The sequence below is a fragment of the Triturus cristatus genome, chromosome 6, assembly GCF_964204655.1.
Source record: "Triturus cristatus chromosome 6, aTriCri1.1, whole genome shotgun sequence".
Classification (NCBI taxonomy): domain Eukaryota; kingdom Metazoa; phylum Chordata; class Amphibia; order Caudata; family Salamandridae; genus Triturus; species Triturus cristatus.
The window spans coordinates 1,908,214,977-1,908,240,166 of NC_140589.1; the positions used below are offsets into that span (position 1 = coordinate 1,908,214,977).

General features: G+C 49.7%; 1 protein-coding gene across 3 annotated transcripts in view; it reads right to left on the reverse strand.

Moving 5' to 3' along the window:
• Positions 1-25,190, reverse strand: part of LOC146822411 (uncharacterized) — a 233,276-nt gene that overhangs the window by 140,487 nt on the left and 67,599 nt on the right. For all 3 annotated transcript variants that reach the window (XM_085613500.1, XM_085613501.1, XM_085613499.1), the window contains exon 2: positions 15,775-15,901. In XM_085613500.1, the coding sequence (XP_085469626.1) occupies positions 15,775-15,874 (100 nt within the window). In that variant the 5' untranslated portion in view covers positions 15,875-15,901. The remainder of the gene's footprint in view (positions 1-15,774; positions 15,902-25,190) is intronic.

Sequence of the window (25,190 nt, forward strand, 5' to 3'; positions counted from 1 at the left end):
CAGGGTGGTTTTGCTGCTGTGGTTCATACGGAATCCTGATTGGGAGGAGCCCAGAAGATCGTTGTTTCTGTAGACATTCCATAAGTTGTGTTTGATGGCCTTTTCGTGGACTTTGGCAGGAAAGGGGTGCAGAGAGATGAGATGGTAGTCTTTGAGCCCTTTGGGGTCGGCAGATGGTTTATTGAGGAGAGACTTACCTTCAGCATGATTCCATTCTCCTGGGAAGGTGACCGAGGTGATGGATGTGTTGAAGATGGCGGTGAGCTCATTGCTGATAGTCCTGATTCCGATGTTGAACATGTGGTGGGGACAGGGGTCCATGAGTGCTCCTCAGTGGACAGAGTGCATGATGGCTGTGGTGCTCTATGTGGAAAGCTGGGCCCACACAATGGTCCGGTGGTCGGAGTTTGCATCTGCGGGAGCATGAAGGTGGAGGATGTCAGAGGTGATGGGTTGGGGCTCAAAGTGTTTGTAGATGGTGGATATCTTGTCGTCGAAGATGTCTGGCAGGGTGTCGCAGAGTTCTTGGGAAAGGGTGATAATGTTTTCGATGGCTGAGGGGTTGGAGAACTCCGAATGATGCTGAACAGATCTTTGCTGTGTTTGTAGCTGGCTTTGATGCGGTCGGCTAGGGCATTCTTTTTCGTCTCTTTCAGGAGTGGGTGGTAGTGGTTGAGCGATGTCTTGAAGTGGGTGCAGTCTGTGGGCCCCTTGCTGGTGAGCCATTTCCTTTCTAGTAGCTTGCAGTTGTGTTTCGTGCTTCTCAGTTTCAAGGTGTACCAACTGACATATTTGGTGGGTTTGATGTGGACGACTCTGTCGGCGCAGTCGGGGAGCCAGGCGGTGAAGCTCTTGACAGCCTGATCAAGATTGGTTGTGGTGTCAGGGTGGGAGGTGTTGAGGGCGTCGGGCCATTGGCCTTCAGGTACTTTGTTCCAGCTGGGGTGTGCGGTCAGAGCGCTTGGTGGCGGTGCTCGGGGCTCCCGTGATGGTGAAGTGGAAGATTGAGTGGTCTGTCCAGGTGAGCTTGCGACATGGCTGTACTTGACTTTGTCGCTGGCTGTGAAATTAAGTCGAGCATGTGTGCTGCGTTGTATGCAGGGCTGGTGACTAGATGGGTGAGGTTTATGATGTTCATGCTTTTGAGGAGGTTGGCTTTGGTGGAGTCGTTAGGGTTGTCGAGGTGGAAATTGAGGCCTCCGAGGAAGATGAGGTGTTCGGTGTTGATGGCTTGTGGTGCAATGAATTTGAGGATGGCGTTGCAGAAGCTGGGGTGCGGACCTGGAGGTCTGTAGGTGAGGGGGCCTCTGATGGTGGTTTTGCTGTCTGTTTGAGTTGGAGGTTGAGGTGTTCCATCATCAGGGGGTGTCGTATGCAGTGGTGGTGAAGTGGATGTTTTCTTTTCGGATGATGGCGATTCGACCTCTGCGTTTGCTGATGCAGTCCCGGTGTGCTATCTGGTATCTGTTCGGCGTGGCCATGGCAATGTTGGGAGTGAATGCAGTGTTGAGCCAGGTCTTGGTGAGGAAGACGACGTTGGGTGTGAGGGAAGATGGTGTCCCAGATCTCTGTGGCATGTTTGCAGAGTGATCAGGCGTTGGGCAGGAAACAGTGGAGTTGTCCAGGCGCATATGTGGTTTGCGTGGTTATTTCTTCCCACTGCTTGAATCCTTAGTCTTCATTTCAAGTTCAAAGGCTGCCCCTGCTCCTGAAATGCATCTACTTATGAAGTGTAAAGTCTGCACTAAGAGTCCGCCTTTCACCACTCGGCTCCTTCTCGTTCCCTTAAGGGCCGTGGCTACCAGTGGTGCAGCGAGTGCAAAGGCACCAGGGCCCGAGGAGGAGACCGGTGCTCATCAAGGGTGGGACTGCAGGGTGAAGTATCTGCTCACACCTATCCAAGGGTGTCAGGGCCAAGGCCCAAACCTGCGTCGTCCTCGTCTTTGGGGAAAGGAAAGGATGGGCAGGTCAGAGGCACTGCTCACGGACATCGGGGCAGGGGGTGGCTCTACAGCGTAGGATCTCATGCGACTCAAGCGTGGGACTGCAGGGCCAGCTCTGCTCACACTGGCACCTGGGTGTCAGAGGCAAGGCCACACCAGCCTGTGCACCTCGATACATGCTAGCTGGTCTGTGTCACTGCAGTGAGGGGGTACATGCAGTGAACCGATGCCCCGCGACAGCCTCAGACCTGACGGCTCTGCTGTCATGACCCCGTCATGTGTAATCCAAAAGTTACTAGCCAAAATAGTTCCTGCATCTGGCACCTGGTCAGTAGCCAAGGACTATGCATCTGCCACAAGCCCCATGGCCGGTGAAGGAGAGGCCACGCCTCATCTCTGTCTGCGGTGTGAGTCTCCAGGCATCTCTGATAACCAGGAGGCGTCTGCGAGCCAGGGCTGCGGCTGACATTGACGCCCACTCAGGTGGCTCCATGGGAGCGGTGCTCTCCCTGCCGCCAGATCTCGGTGGGTCTGATACCAGGAGGCCAGGGCTGCGACAGGTCACTGGGGCCCTAAAACCCTGGATGTCCTTGGTGACGTCCCATCAAATCATGATGGAAGAGTGTTGTTTCCTTGTAGTCTCCTTGTAAGAGTGTTGTGCTGACGAAAGCAGCCTTACCCCAGTTTTGCACATCCTACTGTGCGAGTCTGTGCATTTTGTGAAGCCCTTGGTTTTAATTTGTTTGTGCAAAAACATATTGTTTGTATTAAAATTCTACTAAATGTTAATATGGAGGCAAGTCAGCCCATTTCGGATCTTGCCACACTGGGCCTGCACCAAAGAGTTAATGGAGATAACTCATGCTGCAGGGCACATGTTAGACTTAATCTTTACTAAAACCATCTCTCTAACTTGTGAACAACCACCAGAAACACCCCCGCGTATCTGGCTGACAACCTTACCGCTTCACTCCAGTGAGGGAAGTGAGGGGTGTGTGACTCCTCAAGCACAGCTCCCCTTTACTAAGGGTCTGGAGGGCCAAGGGGCCTATTTTCCATGCTTGCAGTGGGGCCCCTGGCACCCTTCCTTCATCACTGGTACCCTGGCAGCCATAACCTCCATCACTGGTACCCTGGCAGCCATAACCTCCATCACTGGTACCCTGGCAGGCATAACCTCCATCACTGGTACCCTGGCAGCCGTAACCTCCATCACTGGTAACCCGGCACCCTCCCTTCATCACTGGTACCCTGGCACCTTCCCTTCATCACTGGTACCCTGGCAGCCATAACCTCCATCACTGGTACCCTGGCAGGCATAACCTCCATCACTGGTACCCTGGCAGCCGTAACCTCCATCACTGGTACCCCGGCACCCTGCCTTCATCACTGGTACCCTGGCACCTTCCCTTCATCACTGGTACCCTGGCAGCCATAACCTTCATCACTGGTACCCTGGCAGGCATAACCTCCATCACTGGTACCCTGGCACCTTCCCTTCATCACTGGTACCCTGGCAGCCATAACCTCCATCACTGGTACCCTGGCAGGCATAACCTCCATCACTGGTACCCTGGCAGCCGTAACCTCCATCACTGATACCCCGGCACCCTCCCTTCATCACTGGTACCCTGGCACCTTCCCTTCATCACTGGTACCCTGGCAGCCATAACCTTCATCACTGGTACCCTGGCAGGCATAACCTCCATCACTGGTACCCTGGCAGTCATAACCTCCATCACTGGTACTCTGGCACCCTCCCTTCATCACTGGTACCCTGGCAGCCATAACCTTCATCACTGGTACCCTGGCACCCTCCCTTCCTCACTGGTACCCTGGCACCCTCCCTTCCTCACTGGTACCCTGGCAGCTATACCCTCCAACACTGGTACCCTGGCACCCTCCCTTCCTCACTGGTACCCTGGCACCCTCCCTTCATCACTGGTACCCTGGCACCCTCCCTTCATCACTGGTACCCTGGCACCCTCCAACCATCACTGGTACCCTGGCACCCACCCTCCATCACTGGTACCCTGGCATCCTCCCTTCATCACTGGTACCCTGACACCCTCCCTCCATCACTGGTACCCTGGCACCCACCCTTCATCACTGGTACCTTGGCACCCTCCCTTCATCACTGGTACCCTGGCACCCTCCCTCCATCACTGGTACCCTGGCACCCTCCCTTCCTCACTGGTACCCTGGCACCCTCCCTTCATCACTGGTACCCTGGCACCCTCTCTCCATCACTGGTACCCTGGCAGCCATAACCTCCTTGCACCACCAAGGATTGGGGCCAGTCTAGTGTGTGTGGCTGACTCAGTATGGGATGCACCGATGACAAGAGCTCGCATGCTCTGAAGACACATCTCATGAGGTACCACGCGCCCTGCTCCTGGTCACCTGAGGAGGACCCCCTGAAAGCAAGGACCTCCCCTGCCTGCTTGGGCTGCAAGCATCAGGACCACTCATTGGTTTGGGGACACAAAGGGAGACTTGTGCAGCTGCAAGAGGCATCTGTGCTTCACTGTCCAGATCTATTTCTCTTGCAGTCCACTACAATCCTCTAAGGCACAAGCTGTATATGTAGGGTGACAAGAATTTTAAAGCCAAAAACCAGGACATTTCTCAAAAATAGACGAAGGGCAACGATTTTACTTCAAGCGAGTGCACAGAAGGACCGCGCGCCTCAGCAGATACGCAGAGAAGGGGCAGCAAGAACATGCGTAACATGCATTTTAAAGCCAGCAGCACGCCTGTATTACAGGTGCTAACTATCCCTGCTTCGGAAAACATAAAAAGGCACCTCCCCCCGTTTTCAGCCGACCCTCTCTAAACCGGGACATGAGCTAGATTTCCAGAAGTCAGCCAGGACAGCCGGTGAAAACCGGGACTGTCCCGGCCAATCCGGGGCGCCTGTCACCCTACGTATATGGAAGGGTAACATGGGTCGGGTGCATGGATGTCTTTGGCCACAACCATCATGGGGTGCAGAATTCCTGTCGGCGGAGACACAAGACATATTGTTTGGGTTGAAGGACAACACGTGCTCATGTGTATTTTGTCCACTGGACAGGGAGGGCCAACCCCCTGCAGCACCAACCCATAGGACGACAATTACAGACCATGTGGGTCTGTGGAAGAGGATTGTCTGCAACTGAGGCAAGATGTGTATCTGTAGTTCGAAGGTGTATGTAGGGGTCATTGTTGCAAAGCCGTAGGCTCCAAGAACAGGCACCGAACTGTAAGCTCGACTCGCACGACACACGGTGGTTTCATGATAAAACAATGTGAATGCATGTTTGCAAAATGTAACCATTAGAGGCTACTTATAATAAGGCTCCCAGTATTCCGTTTTTACTGATTTTTACAGATCAATACAGGCAGAAAACAATGCGTTTCCTGTCTGTATTTACTTCTACAGGAGGAAAAATACAGAAAAGTGTGCTTCCTGTGAGTGACTCTCCAAGCCTCCTTCGTGAATTCCAGGCCAGCAGCAGCGCAGGCAGACCGCACGGGGAGCCAACAAACAGGATGAGACTTCCTTAAATACAGGCATTAGTTCACAGATATCTGTATAGAATGCTATATTTACATGTGGGTGTAGTGCCCGGCCACAATCAGAGAGGGGCATGAACCTGGGTACAGTATGCGCCCAGCCACAATCAGAGAGGGTCATGAACCTGGGTACAGTATGCGCCCTCCACAATCAGAGAGGGTCATGAACCTGGGTACAGTATGCGCCCTCCATAATCAGAGAGGGGCATGAACCTGGGTACAGTATGCGCCCGGCCACAATCAGAGGGGCATGAACCTGGGTACTGTATGCGCCCGGCCACAATCAGAGAGGGTCATGAACCTGGGTACAGTATGCGCCCAGCCACAATCAGAGAGGGTCATGAACGTGGGTACAGTATGCGCCCGGCCACAATCAGAGGGGCATGAACTTGGGTACAGTATGCGCCCTCCACAATCAGAGAGGGTCATGAACCTGGGTACAGTATGCGCCCAGCCACAATCCGAGAGGGTCATGAACCTGGGTACAGTATGCGCCCGTCCACAATCAGAGGGGCATGAACCTGGGTACAGTATGCGCCCGGCCACAATCAGAGAGGGGCATGAACCTGGGTACAGAATGCGCCCGGCCACAATCCGAGAGGGTCATGAACCTGGGTACAGTATGCGCCCGGCCACAATCAGAGAGGGTCATGAACCTGGGTACAGTATGCGCCCAGCCACAATCAGAGAGGGTCATGAACCTGGGTACAGTATGCGCCCGGCCACAATCAGAGGGGCATGAACCTGGGTACAGTATGCGCCCTCCACAATCAGAGAGGGTCATGAACCTGGGTACAGTATGCGCCCAGCCACAATCCGAGAGGGTCATGAACCTGGGTACAGTATGCGCCCGTCCACAATCAGAGGGGCATGAACCTGGGTACAGTATGCGCCCGGCCACAATCAGAGAGGGGCATGAACCTGGGTACAGTATGCGCCCGGCCACAATCCGAGAGGGTCATGAACCTGGGTACAGTATGCGCCCGGCCACAATCAGAGAGGGTCATGAACCTGGGTACAGTATGCGCCCGTCCACAATCAGAGGGGCATGAACCTGGGTACAGTATGCGCCCGGCCACAATCAGAGAGGGGCATGAACCTGGGTACAGTATGCGCCCGGCCACAATCAGAGAGGGTCATTAACCTGGGTACAGTATGCGCCCTCCATAATCAGAGAGGGGCATGAACCTGGGTACAGTATGCACCCGGCCACAATCAGAGGGGCATGAACCTGGGTACTGTATGCGCCCGGCCACAATCAGAGAGGGTCATGAACCTGGGTACAGTATGCGCCCGGCCACAATCAGAGGGGCATGAACCTGGGTACAGTATGCGCCCGGCCACAATCAGAGAGGCGGTCATGAACCTGGGTACAGTATGCGCCCGTCCACAATCAGAGGGGCATGAACCTGGGTACAGTATGCGCCCGGCCACAATCAGAGAGGGGCATGAACCTGGGTACAGTATGCGCCCGGCCACAATCAGAGAGGGTCATTAACCTGGGTACAGTATGCGCCCTCCATAATCAGAGAGGGGCATGAACCTGGGTACAGTATGCACCCGGCCACAATCAGAGGGGCATGAACCTGGGTACTGTATGCGCCCGGCCACAATCAGAGAGGGTCATGAACCTGGGTACAGTATGCGCCCGGCCACAATCAGAGGGGCATGAACCTGGGTACAGTATGCGCCCGGCCACAATCAGAGAGGGTCATGAACCTGGGTACAGTATGCGCCCTCCATAATCAGAGAGGGGCATGAACCTGGGTACAGTATGCGCCCGGCCACAATCAGAGGGGCATGAACCTGGGTACTGTATGCGCCCGGCCACAATCAGAGAGGGTCATGAACCTGGGTACAGTATGCGCCCGGCCACAATCAGAGAGGGTCATGAACCTGGGTACAGTATGCGCCCGGCCACAATCAGAGAGGGTCATGAACCTGGGTACAGTATGCGCCCGGCCACAATCCGAGAGGGTCATGAACCTGGGTACAGTATGCACCCGGCCACAATCAGAGAGGGTCATGAACCTGGGTACAATATGCGCCCGGCCACAATCAGAGAGGGTCATGAACCTGGGTACAGTATGCGCCCGGCCACAATCAGAGAGGGTCATGAACCTGGGTACAGTATGCACCCGGCCACAATCAGCGAGGGTCATGAACCTGGGTACAGTATGCGCCCGGCCACAATCCGAGAGGGTCATGAACCTGGGTACAGTATGCGCCCGGCCACAATCCGAGAGGGTCATGAACCTGGGTACAGTATGCGCCCGGCCACAATCAGAGAGGGTCATGAACCTGAATACAGTATGCGCCCGGCCATAATCAGCGAGGGTCATGAACCTGGGTACAGTATGCGTCCGGCCATAATCAGAGAGGGTCATGAACCTGGGTACAGTATGCGCCCGGTCATAATCAAAGAAGGTCATGAACCTGGGTACAGTATGCGCCCGGCCATAATCAGAGAGGGTCATGAACCTGCGTACGGTATGAGCCCGGCCATAATCAGAGAGGGTCATGAACCTGGGTATGGTATGAGCCCGGCCATAATCAGAGAGGGTCATGAACCTGGGTACAGTATGAGCCCGGCTATAAGGAGCGAGGGTCATGAACCTTCACATGGCATCGAATGGGCATTCAGCAGAGGGAAGGATGCTCTTCCACCGGGAATCAATCTCATGTGCATCAAACCATGTATTCACTTTGTTGTAGTGTAGTGTAGCGTAGTGTAGTGTGGTGCAGTGTACTGTAGGGTAGTGCAGCGCAGTGCAGTGTAGTGCAGTGCTCCTCACTTCACCAAGAAGAACCTGGAGCATTTGTTAGAAGAACAAAAGAACATGACCACCAATAAATGCGGGTTGACCGACTGTCCCCGCAGGGGACCCTCATAAGAGGGCGGCCCCTTTAGTGCCACAAGATGGCACACTGGGAGCCTAGTGTTTGGCCTTAGACCCCGGTTGGGGTCCCCTGCGCGTCACTTCTGGCCGGGGGGGAGGTCAGGGAGAGGTATATAGTCCTCCCCCACCAACCCTGGCGGCCTCTTTGTTCCCTCGCCCTGACGCCAACTGGTCCTGCTCACGGAAGCTGCTCAATCCAATTGCACAGTGAGTGCATTCCATGGCCCTCCCCTCCCGCCCGATCTCTCCATGCGGGGTTGGATCCAGGGCAGGGCGGCCCGGCCATGGTTGCGGGCCGCCTGTGGGGGGAGGGTTTGTGGCAGCTCCCGAGGTGCACGGGCGTCTCCGCAGTGCTGCCCCCGGCCCCGAGTGGGCTCCGGGGGTGGTGGGTTTCGAGGAAGGGGGGAGCCAGCTGTGCTGTGAGCACCCCCGCTTCCCTTCGCCCGTTCCGGGGGTTGAATTAAGAGGCGCTGCCCCCTCCGTGGACAGGGGAGGGGGGGGAGCCGGTTAGGGCCTACGGGGGCATCAGCCCACGCGGCGATGGGCCTAGACCGCTCAACGGGTCGTGGTCACTGGGCCTAGAAGGCACACCGTCTGTGGCAGGGTCTTGGGCCGGTGTCTCTTGCGTAAGGGGTGTCTCTGAATTGGCAGGATGTGGTTCTCGCTGGGGATTCCCTCGAAGTAACCCTACGAAGGTCAAAGACAGATCAGAGCGGCAAGGGCAGGGTGTTCTGGCTGCACAGTTTGGGGGACGGGAGATGTTGCCCAGTTAGGCTGTTCTCCGCCTATGCGGCCCTGCGTCTGGCAGCAGACGCTTATGTTTTCATACACGCAGACAGCACGTCCCTTACTAATTACCAGGTGGAACACATCATGCATGCGTGCCTGGCGCTATCTGGTAACAAGGACCCGAGCAAGCGTTTCTGCAGCCACTCCTTCCGCATAGGGGCAGCAACTACAGCATTTAAGGAAGGCTTGCCAACAGAGGGCATCAAACAAGTGGGGCGCTGGCAATCCCACTGTTTCAAAACATACATACGTCCATGAGCCCACAAACTTTATGGCCCTTTTCTGCAGCCCGGTCATGGCGAGTGATGGGGGCATTGTGTTTTTTAAGTTACTGTTTGCAATTGTGTATGGCCATGAGCAACGTTATTTTGTTTGCCCGCAGGAACCGGTTTTCCGGGTACTGGCGGAGTGGGGTGTTAGTGTAAGTTAAATGTATCATTATGGCGTGCTGTGTTGGTAATAAACGTTTTGCAACATCACATTTCTTGGGCTGCGAGCAGGAAGTGGAGGCATGGCTTTTCAAACACAGAGATAAATTGGCTGGGGTACCCGGGCATGCGATGGAATGGGTTCTTGGACAAACTGCAGCAGAGACTGGGTGAGTGACCAGTAACCCCAACGTGCTGGTCATTCACCTGGGGGCAACGACCTGATGGCACTGGGCAAGAGGACATTGCTTCAAAATATGAAAGCCACTCTTTGCAAATTAAGCAATAAGTTAGGGACATGTGAACTGTGGTGGTCGGAGATCACCCCACAGCTCCTGTGGCAGGGAGCTCGATCTGGGGAAGCAATGGAGGCTGCACGCTGGAGAGTCAATTGCGCGATGCGTAAATTCACCGAACAAATGGGGTTCGGATTCATAAGGCATGGTTTGCTTCATGCTGAATCCATAGGGTGTTTCGAGGACGATGGGGTACATCTCTCCAGAATAGGCATGGACTTGTTCCTCCTGGACCTAGGGGAGGCCCTGGAAACAGCGGGATGCAAATGGGAGCGCAGGCCTTGGTTGGGGGCCCTGACTGCGACGGTCGCCACACCCAGGTCTGTGGCGGAGTTACATGGCGATCCAGAGGTGGAAAGGTACTCAGGGGTACCATCTTCAGGAGCACAAAGGGTGCTGAGGCCGAATATCCCCAGGAAGTCTGTGCGGTGGACCCTGGGGTGCGACGGCACCCCATCTGTCCTACGGGCGGTTGGAAACCTATACAACCGGGGATCGCTTGAACGCTCCGCCCCTCGTAGGGGGGGCGTGAGTTTTATGGTGGACCTATGTTTCACCGGAAGGGGGAGGGGCTATCCCCTCACCACAACCGCTAAGCACCGATTGGCTAAGACCACGATGCAAGTTGGCCCATCAGGTGGTAGGCTGCGAGGGGCGGCTTGCCTTTGGATCGCCTGTAAGATAACCCACCATGTTGGCATATTTGGTATGCTAATAAACCTGCAGCAATTTTCTCCACCAAAAGTTGTCTTGTCTGCTTATTTATGCTACCTGTATGTTGCTGCGAGAGGGCTGGTGAGTGTGGCCGATATTGGCACTATGTCAACACCACATCCCGCCTCTAGCACAGACCGTCCTCTCTCCAGTGTTCCTTCTACTCAAACTGTGGTCGCACTCGCTACTTCACGCGCAATCCACACGGGAGATCGCCCCTAAACAATATCACATTGGGCAATCCTGCCCCGAACCTTCGTTATTTTTTCTACCAGCCCACTAATGGGGTTATTCCTCGGTGCCCATGGGGTGCTAGTGATGCTGGTCCTCTCAATGCTTCCCTTATCCAATCAACTCCATTGGTCTCCCACCGACTTGGACACAGCCGTTGGCAATTACCATCAATGGCTGGACTTGTCGCTAATCCAGTTAGCTCCAGCCTACAGCCATAAGACTAATCCTTCCGAACCCTGGTTTAACGACGATCTTAGACAGGAAAAACAGGAATGTAGGAGATCGGAACGTAAATGGAGATCTCGGCATAAATCAGTAGAGAAAGAAGTTTATTTAACCAACCTACAGACTTATAAAAAGATGATCTTAATGGCAAAAAATAACTATTTTGCGGCTAAAATAGAAGGAGCAATGAACTCCTACAAGGGACTATTCAGACCCTAAGAAACCAAATATTAATCAACAATTCTGCAACAAACTCGCACTTCATTTCAGGATAAAGTTAAGTCTATCTATGATTCCTTTCTAAACATGAGCCAAACGGTTGACTTAAATACTAGATCTCCGAAATGCAAACACAACATCAGTGCCTGATCTCATTATGGGCCTTTGACGGTGAATCAGACGCAAAGTATACTGATACAGATGAAATCAGATTCACTACAGGACCCATGCCCGGCCAGAACAATTCATTTGGCCCTAGAGGCGATAGCCACAGACCTCACGGTCATATTCAACAATCTTTTTGAAGGCAGTTTTTTTTCCAAAAGATTGGAAGGTAGGGCCTATTTTGCCATTATCATAAAAGATTAACTTAGACACCGGTGACCCGGACAACTATTGACCGATAACTCGATACCATTTCCTGCTAAACTGGTCGAGAAGATAGTCAATAAGGACCATCTTTCTGGAAAAAGACAAGAGTCTGGATTCTACACAGTTCGGTTTTCGAAGTCACCATAGTACTGAACTGGCGCTGATTACAGCCACAGAAGAAATTAGGCAAATGATACAGTGGGTGAAATGCGGCCTTGATCCTTCTAGATCTTCTGCCGCATTTGATACGGTCGACCATGCTCTTCCTGTTGATCGCCTCGAATAAATTGGTATCAAGGATAACGCACTCAAGTTTATGACTTCTTTTTTGGCTGACCGCATTCAAACGGTCTCTCTAGGTGGTTTCACCTCACCAGCCTTTTCATTACCCTGTGGATTCCCTCATGGCCCATCTTTGAGCCCCACTTTGTTCAATCTTTACGTTACCCCACTTGCAGCTTTAATTAAATCATTTGGCTTTTCCTTGGTTTCATATGCGGATGACACACAGATCGTCGTATCCATCACCAACAATCCTGGATCCACGGCCGCCCAGTTTCACGGCTGTAAGCTTCATATCGGGAACTGGATGAGCAGAAACTGCTTGAAATTAAACTCCTTTAAAACTGAGGTCCTGCTGTTTGGCAACAACCCATCTTTCTGGTCCTACAACTGGTGGCCCCAGGAACTAGGGACTTTGCCTACCCCCAAGAAAAAGGCAAAAAACCTCGGGGTGATTACTGATACTAAGTTATCTTTTTAAGGACAAATAAATCACATCACCTCTTCATGTTTCTGAAAACTTTAAGGAAAGTACCTTGCATTCCATCGATCCTGCAGACGAGGGTAGTCACGACTCTGATCTCGTCCAAAGTAGATTATAGTAATGCACTCTTCAGGAACGTTCAACAGTGTTTTTTACATAAGTTACAAACGCTGCAGAATGCCGCAGCAAGGTTACTGCTGGGCATTCTGAAACATAAATCAAGCACTGACCCAACTACACTGGCTCCCCATTGATAAACGCATACAGTTTAAGGCACTCTGCATCACCTTCAGGGCACAACATGCTGTCGGCCCAGACTACTTTATACAGCATTTTCAACGAGACATCCCAGCACGCTCCCCACGCTCTGCCACAAGTAGAAATCTTGTAATCCCCAGACTTAAGAAAGCTAACTGGGGTGGGAGAGGTTTCATTTTATGCACATCGAGACCGTGGTATTCACTTCCAGCAGAACTAAAACTGAAGACAAATTTACTAGAGTTCAGCAAAAGTGTGAAAACTTGTCTTTTTCCCAAATAATTCTGCCATCTCTGTGTCTTCCTAGCTTGTTAGGTTCTGCTTAGCACCTTGATAATTTTGTTTTCATTTCATTTATTCGTCCATATATTTATTTCACCTTTATAATGTTTGGTTGGCTCCAGAAAAGATGAAATCTGCCAAAAGAGGGTGTTAGCAGATCCCTGATACAATGAGTGATCTGCTCAGGAAATTTGCGCTATGCACATGTGGGAGCAGCCCTTATAAATCAATTCATGCGTATCTGTGATGTTCACTGTTCATTTTTAGATGTGTCCCCAATGCATTTCGGCCATATCTCCACCCTTCATCAGGGGGTACATTCCTTCTAGACCGCCATGATCTCAGGACCTTGCGTCCTGTTTGTTGAAACAAAGGGAGTACATTATGGATCGGCATGAAGCGTTCATAAGGAACTCATGTGAACAAAAGTCATGCTGGAAGAATTGATTTCCAACAATAAATACACAGAAGTAATAATCTGAATAAAATTACAACTCAGAAAACTGGTTCAAGTTTGAAATTGATTTCCATTTGGAACTTCGGCACTGCATATAAGGTACGCTTCCACATGTGGATAGCGCAATTTTTCTAAGCATTAACACACGTCTAGGATCAGAAGACGATACCTTTCTGCATTCCAGAAAACCCATCACAACCTTATGAAGTACTAGCAAACCTTACATAATTCAACAGGAGTGTGTGGTCCAGTGTTACTAATTGTACCATGAGTGATCGCCCATAATTTGCCACTTCACTGCCAGGCATCAAAAGGGACAAGTGGATTACTTTCTAGTACAAGTAGATTTCTGAAGCGTTCCATCCCTTGGACAAGTAGATATTTTTTGAAATTCCACCCCACTGCTATCTCTTGAGATCACTAGATATCACCTTCCAAGAAATTTTGACTTGAACTAGGTCTGAAAACCCAAATCAACCAATGGAGAAGAAACAGAGGTTCTAGAAAACTATTCTCTATTTTTCTAAACCGAAGACTACACCAACTAGTAAATATTAAATAAAGTAGGGATACTTAGGAGTACATGATTTACACCCCAAGGAAAGCGTTCTAATGCCACTGACCACATGTGGAATTCAAGACATTGATGCCTGGGACTTCAAGAAAGTGCTGACAACCGCCTTCCCTCCGCAGCTCGGAGACCAGAGCCAGGCGAGCCCGCCCTGCCTTGCAGGCTAAATTATATCCAAGTAAAGCCCACTCAACCCTCCATAATCCCTCCCGGAGGGTTTCCACACCACAACGACAAAGTATCACAATGGAATATGGGTAAGGTAAGAGGTGTGCCAGGCTAAAGGGATGGGCTTGGAAAGGATGTCATGCCCCCTTCTAAGTACCACTGCACATGCGTGGAACAGAGCGGGCTCCTGGGAGAGGATCACATCCCCACAACTGAGCGTAGCAGCAAATCTCTGCCAACAAGTCCCCCTTTGCCAGCCTCCATTTTGCTGCCTCTGGAAAGAGATTTCTGAAGACCCAAAATGGAGGACTGGTCTAAGACACACAACAGTCTCAGCTAACCCCAGACCCTCATTCACCCACATGTCCAAGACATACAACAGCCTCAGCTAACCCCAGACCCTCATTCACCCACATGTCCAAGACATACAACAGCCTCAGCTCCCCCAGACCCTCATTCACTCATATGTCCAAAACATACAACAGCCTCTGCTACCCCCAGACCCTCATTCACTCACATGTCCAAGACATACAACAGCCTCAGCTACCCCCAGACCCTCATTCACTCACATGTCCAAGACATACAACAGCCTCAGCTACCCCCAGACCCTCATTCACTCACATGTCCAAGACATACAACAGCCTCAGCTCACCCCAGACCCTCATTCACTCACATTTCCAAGACATACAACAGCCTCAGCTCCCCCAGACCCTCATTTACTCACATGTCCAAGACATACAACAGCCTCAGCTGCCCCAGACCCTCATTCACTCACATGTCCAAGACATACAACAGCCTCAGCTAACCCAGTCCCTCATTCACCCACATGTCCAAGACATACAACAGCCTCAGCTCCCCCCAGACCCTCATTCACTCATATGTCCAAGACATACAACAGCCTCTGCTACCCCCAGACCCTCATTCACTCACATGTCCAAGACATACAACAGCCCCAGCTACCCCCAGACCCTCATTCACTCACATGTCCAAGACATACAACAGCCTCAGCTACCCCCAGACCCTCATTCACTCACATGTCCAAGACATACAACAGCTTCAGCTACCCCCAGACCCTCATTCACTCACATGTCCAAGACATACAACAGCCTCAGCTACCCCAGACCCTCATTCACTCACATGTCCAAGACATACAACAGACTCAGCTCACCCCAGACCCTCATTCACTCATATGAGACACAAACACATGTCACAGCTGAGCCCCTCGCTGTCTACAGCTATGCACCGACACAGCTCAGCTCCGCACTAACTGCTAGGATAACAGTGATCCTTTCCCAAACCTATGAACACTCATCCCAAGGAGAGACCTGGACCATCCAGAGTGGGCAAAGCACAGAGTGATCACATCAGGGAAAAGGCCTTCGACTGCTGCTCGCCAGCCGTGCGAGGGGGACACGTGGCAGCGGGAGTAGGTTTTTCTCTTTTCATTTCAGTGGGACAGGGGGATTATTTAATTTCCTGTTCCCTTCCCTTTCCTTTCTCTAACAATTTATTCTTATTAGGTGAACAGTTTAATGTCACCGGAGGTAAATGCAAAGCATATTTTGTTTTCTCGATATTTTTGGCGCGCCCTTACCCAGCGAGACGAGGGCCTGGTGGATCTCCTCCATCACGGTCCGGTAGAGCTGCCTCTGCTTCTCCTCCAGTCCCCGCCACTCTTCTTCCAGGAAGTACATGGCCACATCATGGAAGGTCACCGGCTCCTGAAAAGCAGGAAGTTATTCCCTCAGTACACGTTTCTTTGACTACACTGGAAACGGCATCTCTAGGTTTAAGAGCCACACATGCAACTTAAATCTCCAAAGCAAGTACAGAATGCGAGAAGTCGCATGTTTATCTCAGTGGCCAGGTTCGACTACGCCACGCTACCAGCAGAGCATCGAGGTGTGGGTAGCGCCAGCATTGTGTCAGCGCCAGGCACTATATCCAATTCACAGCACACTCTTAAACACGGATTCTTCAAATTTAATTTATTTAATTTTGTTATGATGCGGAACTCCTACCGAGGTCCACATAATCGGATTCTTCAAAAGTTCATTGGGGTTGAAGGGTGAAGGGGTAATCAGTCGTGAGTCCACCACCCCCAAAGCCCCATTAGGAATTCACAGACTGTGCCATGTCTCCTAAAAGTCAATGAAGGGTGTAAGAATCCACAAGCAATCACATCCAGGGCTGAAGAGGCAACAGGCACTTCTAGGCACCTCTAGTCTTCAATCCAAAGGTAGCACAATCCATTAAATCTATCTGCTCCTCAGATCAGTGCGAAGTTCTACCTGTACTCCCACAATGCACAAATGATCCTTGGGGTATCTCCTCCTTCATTTCAAGGGGCCACAAACTTCTTTATCAGTGGACAGTGTATCGTCTACTCGCTGTTGGATGTCCAGCAACTACTTAAAGCTCAACCCTACAAAAACTGAGCTGCTGCTAACTTCTGGAACCATGCTGCTGAACACCTGCGCTGTGCTGCAATCATGGGCCCCTCGCGAGTTCCCTCGCCTTCAGTCCTCAACGTAGACATCCAGCTTGACTCCAATCTGGGGTTAAAGACTTGGGTCTCAAAAATCACCAGCCCCTATTTCTTTCAGTTAGAATTCTTTGCAGCATCCGTCCTTTCATAGACGAACATCTTGACATTCCTGTTGTGTATGCATTGGTACAACAGCGACTGGATTATGGGGAGGCTGTATCCTTATCTGTATCCAGCCATCTCCCTGCCGTCTTCGGCTCATTGAGAATATCTGAGAACCGGCCAAAGACACTGGGCCTGATTTAGATCTCGGTGGACGGGTTACTCAGTCACAACGGTGATGGATACTCCGTCCACTGAGATATAAATCCCATAGGATGTAATGCAATATATATTTCACCGGACAGGATATCGGTCACCGTTGTGAAGAAGTAGCCCGTCCACCGAGATCTAAATCAGGCCCTTACTGTATCCTGCCAACCCTTAAAAGCTGCACTGGCCGCCGGTTCACAATTAAATCCTTTTGATATTTGAATTATTACATTTATATCCTATATATGACCACAGTGCTGTTTACCAAGGCATTCCAAAGTTCATGTCAAACAAACTTAAACAGTACAAACTTACTAGATCCATGGCATCGAAGCGCAAGTTTCTTTTAACTGTTCCTAAATTCTGCATGTCTGTCCACAGGGCTGGATCCTTTCCTGTGGCAGCCACAAGGAGTAGCCTGCCTCTCTCCCTTCAAAGTCAATTTCTGATGTCCAATGTCAGGAAATTACTAACAAGCTCCCTCTCTACCATGATCTGACCTCTTAGTTACCAGCAATCAGCATAGCATCTTTTACCACCACGAAGCGATCAGCAAACATCGCGCTTCATTTAAATACTACTGATATATGGCAGGAGAGCTCAAGGGTAAATCAATGGAAACTGGGGGATGCAACAGCACTTCACATGGACGCGCCCTCCCTCCAGTGCCAGTGTGGAATGAATAGAGAGGTGACCGGAGAGCTGCTGTAATGTGAGAGGTGAGGGTTGCTCAGGGTTTAGGTTTCCATGCTAGGACCTTCCATGATAAATGTGCGGGGGGATCTCTCTGTCAGTTGTCTCCTGACTGTCCAGGGAGTGGCTCCACCACACTGCTCGGCTCAATTAATAAGATTCTGGTAACTCCTGCCTCCCAGTAGCTTCAAAGTATTTTGGCGACGAGTGGCCCCCGGCCCCCCTACCCACCCCCGGAAGAGCAGTGGAGGTAACTGGTGCCAAGATTTCACCACATGCTGGCTCTGAAGACAGAATATCAGGAAGACAGGTCATGAGCGAACACCTCTGCTGCCAAAGCTAGAAAGGGGCTGCGAGTCCTACCCGTGATACGGCCTCCATCACTCAGCTCTACTCTCCCAGACCAAGCCGTCAGCGCCCCAAGAAACACGCTGACGCGTCAGAGGACCTCAGCTTCTACAGCGTATCCATGGCGGTGCAGGACTGAGAACAGTGTCCCTGTCTACTCCCAGGGAAATACATCTAGCACTGCTCTGGTCACAATCAGCCAACCTCAGAGTAAGGGTGCCGCCTACTCCCTGGAGGTGTGTGATCCTCCAGCACGTGGGGGTTATTAAAGGAAAACTCACAGCAGCATCTTCAGGACACAGGCGTTATCAGAGTTCTTTAAGCCGCAATGGATTCTTCATGAATCACCCAACCGCAGTGTTTTCTGTGTCTGTCAGGTGAGGTCCACCACCAACCATCTGGGAGGAGCAGGTGGAATATTAGATCACTGGCTAGTTGCTTTGATTAAGAAAACTTTATCCCTGGGAGAATAAAAGGCTTTGTCAATCAACGCCTTAGGGAGGGAAGGACAAAGTATCTTCAAGCACTTCACTGTGGCTAAAGATCAACAAAACCATGGTGTCCCAGATGCGTATCACGAAGCAAAGGCAACGCTAAACAACTGATGTGGAGAAGCGTTCAACCTCGCAATGGTGCATCACCAATACTGCTGCCAGCCGCAGAGAAGGAATGAGACCATGGATGACTCTGTGGCCAGAGTGAGATTAAATGCCAGTTCAGCCACATGTTGGAAGAACTAACGAAGGATCAACTCTGCTGCTCCACTAAGAAAATACAGGCGCATCTGTCGGCGACCAGGACTCCCTCTTAAAAGAGGCCCTTCAACTGCCAAGATAGGAGCACAATCTACTTGTTGCAAGAAGAAACTGCAACATTTGGAGCAGAAGAATGGAATGGAGTAGGCTGTGGTAGTGAGGGGTAAGCGAGCATAGTCAATAAGAAGGATAGCAGCAAAAGGGGGAGGCGTTTGTGGTGGGGGAAAATAGGGGGGGTAAAGGGGTGACTAGGGCGGTGAGCGGGGCCTACCGCTTAGGACACAATAACGCACACCACACTCAGTTGGTGGGTGATGACGACAACCACCACGAGCGGTTGTCGACCCCTTTATTTATAGCCTCCAGCCTGTGCCCGGGCCGGTAGGCTGAGATGGATACAGTTATTGCAGTGGCCGCATGGCTCACTACATCCCTCATAACCTTTAATAAACAGAGTCATCAATATTGTAAACAAAATAATCAATGAGTCTACTTTGCAGCCATCATGTCTAGCATACATAGTCTCTCAGCCTCTGTCTCAGTTTAGGGTTTTCTCCTTCTTGCTCCCTCTCTTGTTCCTCAGCTTCTGTCGACGCTCTCTCCAGCTACGATCTTGGCGTCAGGTTTATCTCCACACACCCAGTCTCGATTCCAGGCTCCCTCCCGTGATGCTCATGATTCTTCACCTTCCCTCTCTCTATCCTGAGACCAGACTTTCTTGAACCACAACACATTTCTCGCCAGTTGTCGACTCCCTCTCCGGGCGGTGATCATGGTCACGGTCCAAATGCCACGTACAAATGGTGTTTTGAACTTCGATCCCTGATGGCGGTTCTTCACCACTACATGGTCTCCCACTTCCAGACTCGCACTTTGTGTTCTCCTGCGACGGTTAGATCTCTCATTATTCATTCTTCTCTTGGCTTGGGCCACGTCAATATTAACAGTTCCTGACATCCACTGGCTGCTTACCGGCACCACATCTCTCACCGCACGTCGCATCATGAATTCGCTCGGTGAACACCCTGTGGTGCTCTGAGGTGTCTGCCAGTATGCCATTAGGAATTGGTACAGACACCCCTCCATCTCCACTTGCTGATCAATCCCGATTCTCAGTGTCTTATTGAGGGTCCTCATAAAGTGTTCCACCTCCCCAATGGCCTGCGGCAATTGAGGAGTCACTTTTCTGTGCCTGAGGTTGCGATGGTACAAGAATTCTCTGAACTCCTCACCTTGGAAGGGAGGCCCATTGTCCGTTCGAATCTCTTCCAGCAGCCCTAACATCGCAAATGTTTTTTCCAGGACTGGCTTGACGTGTTCAAATGCTGTCGACGGCACCACTTCTACCATCGGGAACTTTGAGTATTGGGCCATCATCACCAGCGTAGCATGCCCATCCGGGAATTTGCAAAAATCCATACTGGTTGCTGCCCATGGCCGGGTACTGGATTCTTCCTTTATAATTGGGTGTAGGGGCGGGTCACCTCCAGTTATGAGACATGAGTGGCACCCTCTCACTATTTCCTCGATCATTCTGTCCACACCCGGGAACCATACCTTGGTTCTTAGCCAGGTCTTGGTTTTGGCTATTCCTTGGTGACCTTGGTGCGCTAACTCTGCTGTTCTTCTACACAGTTTCTGGGACACCACTATCAGCGGTCCTCTTAGCACCAGCCCTTCCTCTTTCTCACTAAGCTCGTTCCGGCATCTCCACAGACAGGTTCTTGTCTCTCTTTTTTCATCTGTCAGTCTTCTCTCCATCCAGGAAGTTCCTCCAGTTGTGTCCTCTCAGGGCCTATTTGACAACCGTCAAACAGCCATCCTCCTTGGTGGCATCCACCAGTTCTTCCAGCGACAGCTCACGGGGACATGCCAGTTCTGTTATAAGCTTTATGAAGCTCTCAGCTCCTCCATCAACCTCTTTCTGCCCTTGAGGATCTACTGACACTGGGTGCCTTGACAGGTAATCCGACAGATTTTTTAGCTCCTGGCCAGTACAGCACCTCAAAATCATATTGCTGGAGTTGTACTACCCCCGTTCGATCCTCAGGAGACCACACCTCGCCGTTCCTCCAAAGAGTGGCACTAAGGGCCTGTGGTCGTTGACCACTTTGAACTTGTGTCCGCATAGATATATGTCAAAATGCTGGCACGCCCAACTGATCGCTAGTGCCTCTCTCTCCACAGGAGCATAGTGAGTCTCGACAGCCATTTGTGCTTTGCGGGCATATGCGATAGGCATCCACTCATGTCGGTCCGTTTGTTAGAATAGCACACATGGCTGGCATCGACAATAAGTTCTGTTGGACTCCCTGGTTTGAAGTATGCCATCATTGTGCCTTTTAGGAGTGCACCTTTTACGTCCTGAAATGCTTGTGCCGCTGCACTTGTCCAGACCCACTTTTTATCCGTCTTTATTTATACAATTTTATATAGCGCGAACACAAGGGACACCAGATGTGGGATAAATCGGCTGCAATAATTTGCCATCCAGTGTTTGCGAGTATATCAATACGTCATCACTGACGTTGATAACCCCGATCAATCCAGACAGGGCATCACGAATTTTGCTTCCCTGATATCGTGTTTTCACGGTGTAATTAATGCCTCAAAATAGTTTTGCCACATTCACATTCATGGCAATTAACGATGTTAGACTAAGCATATCGGCAACTTGTAATCATTACTTGACTAGCTTAGTTACTGTAAATATTCATATTGTGAAGACTTCAAAAGTGAAGCTGGTTCACAATCTTTTTAATAAAGATCGATAGATAAATATCGGAAATCTTCTTCAGTAAAAAATATAACTACATATTTTTTAAAAGGTAGTGAGCAAATATGTATAAATATTACATACGGTGGTACATCGCCATACTTCATTCTGAATGTACGTTTGGAGTTTCACGCTTTTTATGTAAGACAAACTTAAAACTTATATTGTAAATACAGGTTCTTCAATGGCGTTAACATGTATAGAGATTTCCTTTATATCTGATTATCAGCAAACATTTTTGGCGCTCTGAATTGCTCAAAAACATTATTTAACATGGTTAAGGAGCTTTCTGGCTCTGAAACTCAATCTAGGCCCCCTTCGCTAAATAATCGGCAATGTGAAGACTTGGCCAATTTCTTTCTTCAGAAAGTAGAGAAAATATGTTCTGAAATAGAGAGCTTGCAGCTCAATAGTTTCACTCCATTACTAATTGAGAATTCCCCCCTACCAGCGTTGACACTGCTCTTAACTGACAATACCTAGCTGGCTCAAGATAGGGTGCCTTCTGCATCCACAAACAAACTGGATACATGGCCTCTATTAGACATAGATTCTTTTAAAGTCTTCTAGACAGTGTCAAGTCAAGTTCTCCCAAGGATCCTCTTCCTAACTCTGTGCTCAAGCAGCTTGAGCCGTCATCTTTGCTGGTAATTATGGACCTCCTGAATGCCTCCTTAGAGGAAGCAAGGGTTCCATCAGAGTGGAAGCATGCTATGGCGCTCCCCCTTTTGAAGAAGGCTAATGCGGACCCTTATGTGCCCTCCAATTACCGGCCTATTTCACTGTTACCGGCTTTTTCGAAGATTTTGGGGAAGCACATTTATTCGCAGCCGTCTGATTTTGTTGAATCACATAAATGTCTTCATCCATCCCAATCGGGCTTCCGAGATGGTTTCTCAACTGAGACAACTGTCCTCTGAGTCACGGAAAGAATGCGTTGCCACCTAGATTCTGCTGATACGGTGGCTCTTATGTTGCTTGATTTAAGCGCAGCATTCGACACAGTGTCTCACACCGTGTTAGTGAAAACCTTAAGATCATTGGGCATCGGTTGTCCGGCTCTCAACTGGCTTATTTCATTTCTTGCCAATTGGACCTCCCAAGTATTTTCCACAGCAGCTAGTTCTGACATCCATCCTTCACTGTATGGGGTACCTCAGGGCTCCATTCTTAGCCCTCTATTATTCAATCTTTATGTTAGACCTTTGTCTGATTTTGCCGAAGAAGCTGGGCTGTCTTTGTTCTCTTATGCGGACGACACCCAGATTATCTTCTCTCTTTCAGTGGAGAGAGCTGCTGAGACTTCCCCCCTCCAGTTGGGCTTGGGTAAAATTGCCTCATGGATGCAGGCCAATTACCTCAAGTTCAACGGAGAGAAGACCGAGGTCTTGGTTTTCGGGAAAAAACAAAGATCTCTGGGGCCCACAGCACTGGCCTAGTGAGATGGGTACTCTTCCTCAGCCCTCTTGCCAAGCTCACAACTTGGGCGTTATCATCGACGACTCACTAGCTATGCAACATCAAGCTGTGAAGGTAGCTGCCACATGCTTTACCACCCTGAAATGGCTAAAAAAGATTATTTGGATGCTGCCAGATCATACCCAGAGAGCAGTAGTCCAGGCGCTTGTCACCTCTAGACTGGACTACGGTAACTTTCTTTATCTGGGGGCAAACAAGGAGGTGACTCGTAGGCTACAGATGGTTCAGAATTCTGCTGCAAGATTGCTTAGCCAGGGTCCTAAAGTCACCTCTGTTTCTGGTCACTAGCGTGAGCTTCACTGGCTCAGGGTGGAGAACCAAATTAAGTTCAAAGCCCTGAGCTACATGTTAAGAATCAAAACAGGTGTGGCCCCCCCAATATCTGCAGTCCTTAGTTCATCCCTATGTGCCTTCTCGTTGTCTTTTTTCGTACACCCAGGGGAAATTTTCTGTGCTTAGACTCAGACTATCCTGGATGGGCGGCCGATCGTTTGCATATCTTGCCCCCTCCTTATGGAACTCACTCCCTACATCATTTCGGAAAGAAACGGTGTATGTCCAATTCCGCAAACTCTTAAAAACGTGGCTTTTTAATCAATAATCATAAAGCTTGTATCTGTTCCTTGGCCTGGTCAGTGCCGGGAAACTCTTTTTGGATAGCTGTTGTGCTTTATAAATTAAATTAATAATAATAATAATAGGCATCCCGGTGCTTCCGTGCAAATGAATCTGAATCCAAGTTGGCCCTGAAATATTCTGGTTGGCGAAAATAGTGTAAGCTATTTGATGTTCATCTCAGACTAACATATAGCGTGCTCCCCTTTTTATAGCAGTTAGTTCACAACAATCTGCACAAAATGGATATTATCCATTCAATATATATAGATGCCAAAAATGCTCACACCTTTTGTTTTTGATGCAACTCTTGTAATATATGTCCTATGTTCTCCTCAGAAATGAGACAAGAGATATAATGATTATTCTCGGTTGCCATTTGCTATAGGAAATTTCCTTCTCAACACAAAAGCAATATGTGGAAATCAGGTTAAAACTGATATGATACCATAAATTATAGACAAAAATCTTTGTAGCATCCAAATATGTAAAGACTTAAATTTAAAAACAAAGAACTATCAAGTATGACAAAAGTGCATATAGGTATTGACTTCTACCTTTTATTTCCATCATTGTGTGCGATACGTAAGGTCGACAATCTTCTAAAGTCCTATTCTATCTGGACTGCAAAGTCTTCTTGCATTTACTTTGAAGTAAGTGAAAACAAGTCTTTTTAAGTCACTATCTCTTGTTCCGTCTCTCACTGGGCGTGATCTGTGGAAGTGAACAACCCTGATCTGACTATGGCTTCATCTCTTAATTCTTCTATTAAAAAAATACACTAGTCTCTTCCATTTTATCTTTTTACACAGGTGTTATTCTACAATATTTGTTCAAAGAGTACATGGTAATTATTGTTCTTTCAATGTTTTTTCAGTGGTCAACCATTTTTATCAATAGTCCTGGAGATGGCCTAGTGGACAAAAGCCTAATTAGACCGAAACGTCGACAATTACACCTCTTTCCTTTTTATTGTTGTTTAATCATTTAAGAAAAGGTGTTCACAATTGTTAGTAGGAAGGACATTTATTTGCATACAGCTGCAACTTCTGGTTTCATTGTGTTATGTAATGATTTTGTACCTTTACAAATTTTTTCTGTAACCATATAAAACTCTTTTGAATATAAATACCTGTGTTTCTATTATATTTAAGACTTTTAAGATTCATCCATGTGGAAATATTTGCAACTGTTTTTTGAAAAATCTTTATTTACAAGCAAACTGAGATAGCCTGTTATGATTGAATATATGAATCAATTTAAGTGTTTAGTCTAGTAAATCCCTTGTAGGCGCATTTACCTGCTAATATTACTTGCCCAACCCGTCAAGCGTAGATTGGGTTTCCCATTGTTGTTGAAATTCATTTGGTTGAGACCTGTGACGCCCTTTAAAGTGCAAAGGGGGACAATTGACGGGGAGCGCAGGTATGTGGTGGTACAAGGGAAGCTTGATGGTGGGCCATTGCAGGTGGGTAGTGGCTGCGCCCCGAACACGGGGCAGACTCCTTTTCTGGACTCCCTGACCCAGGTGCTGTCTGGAGATG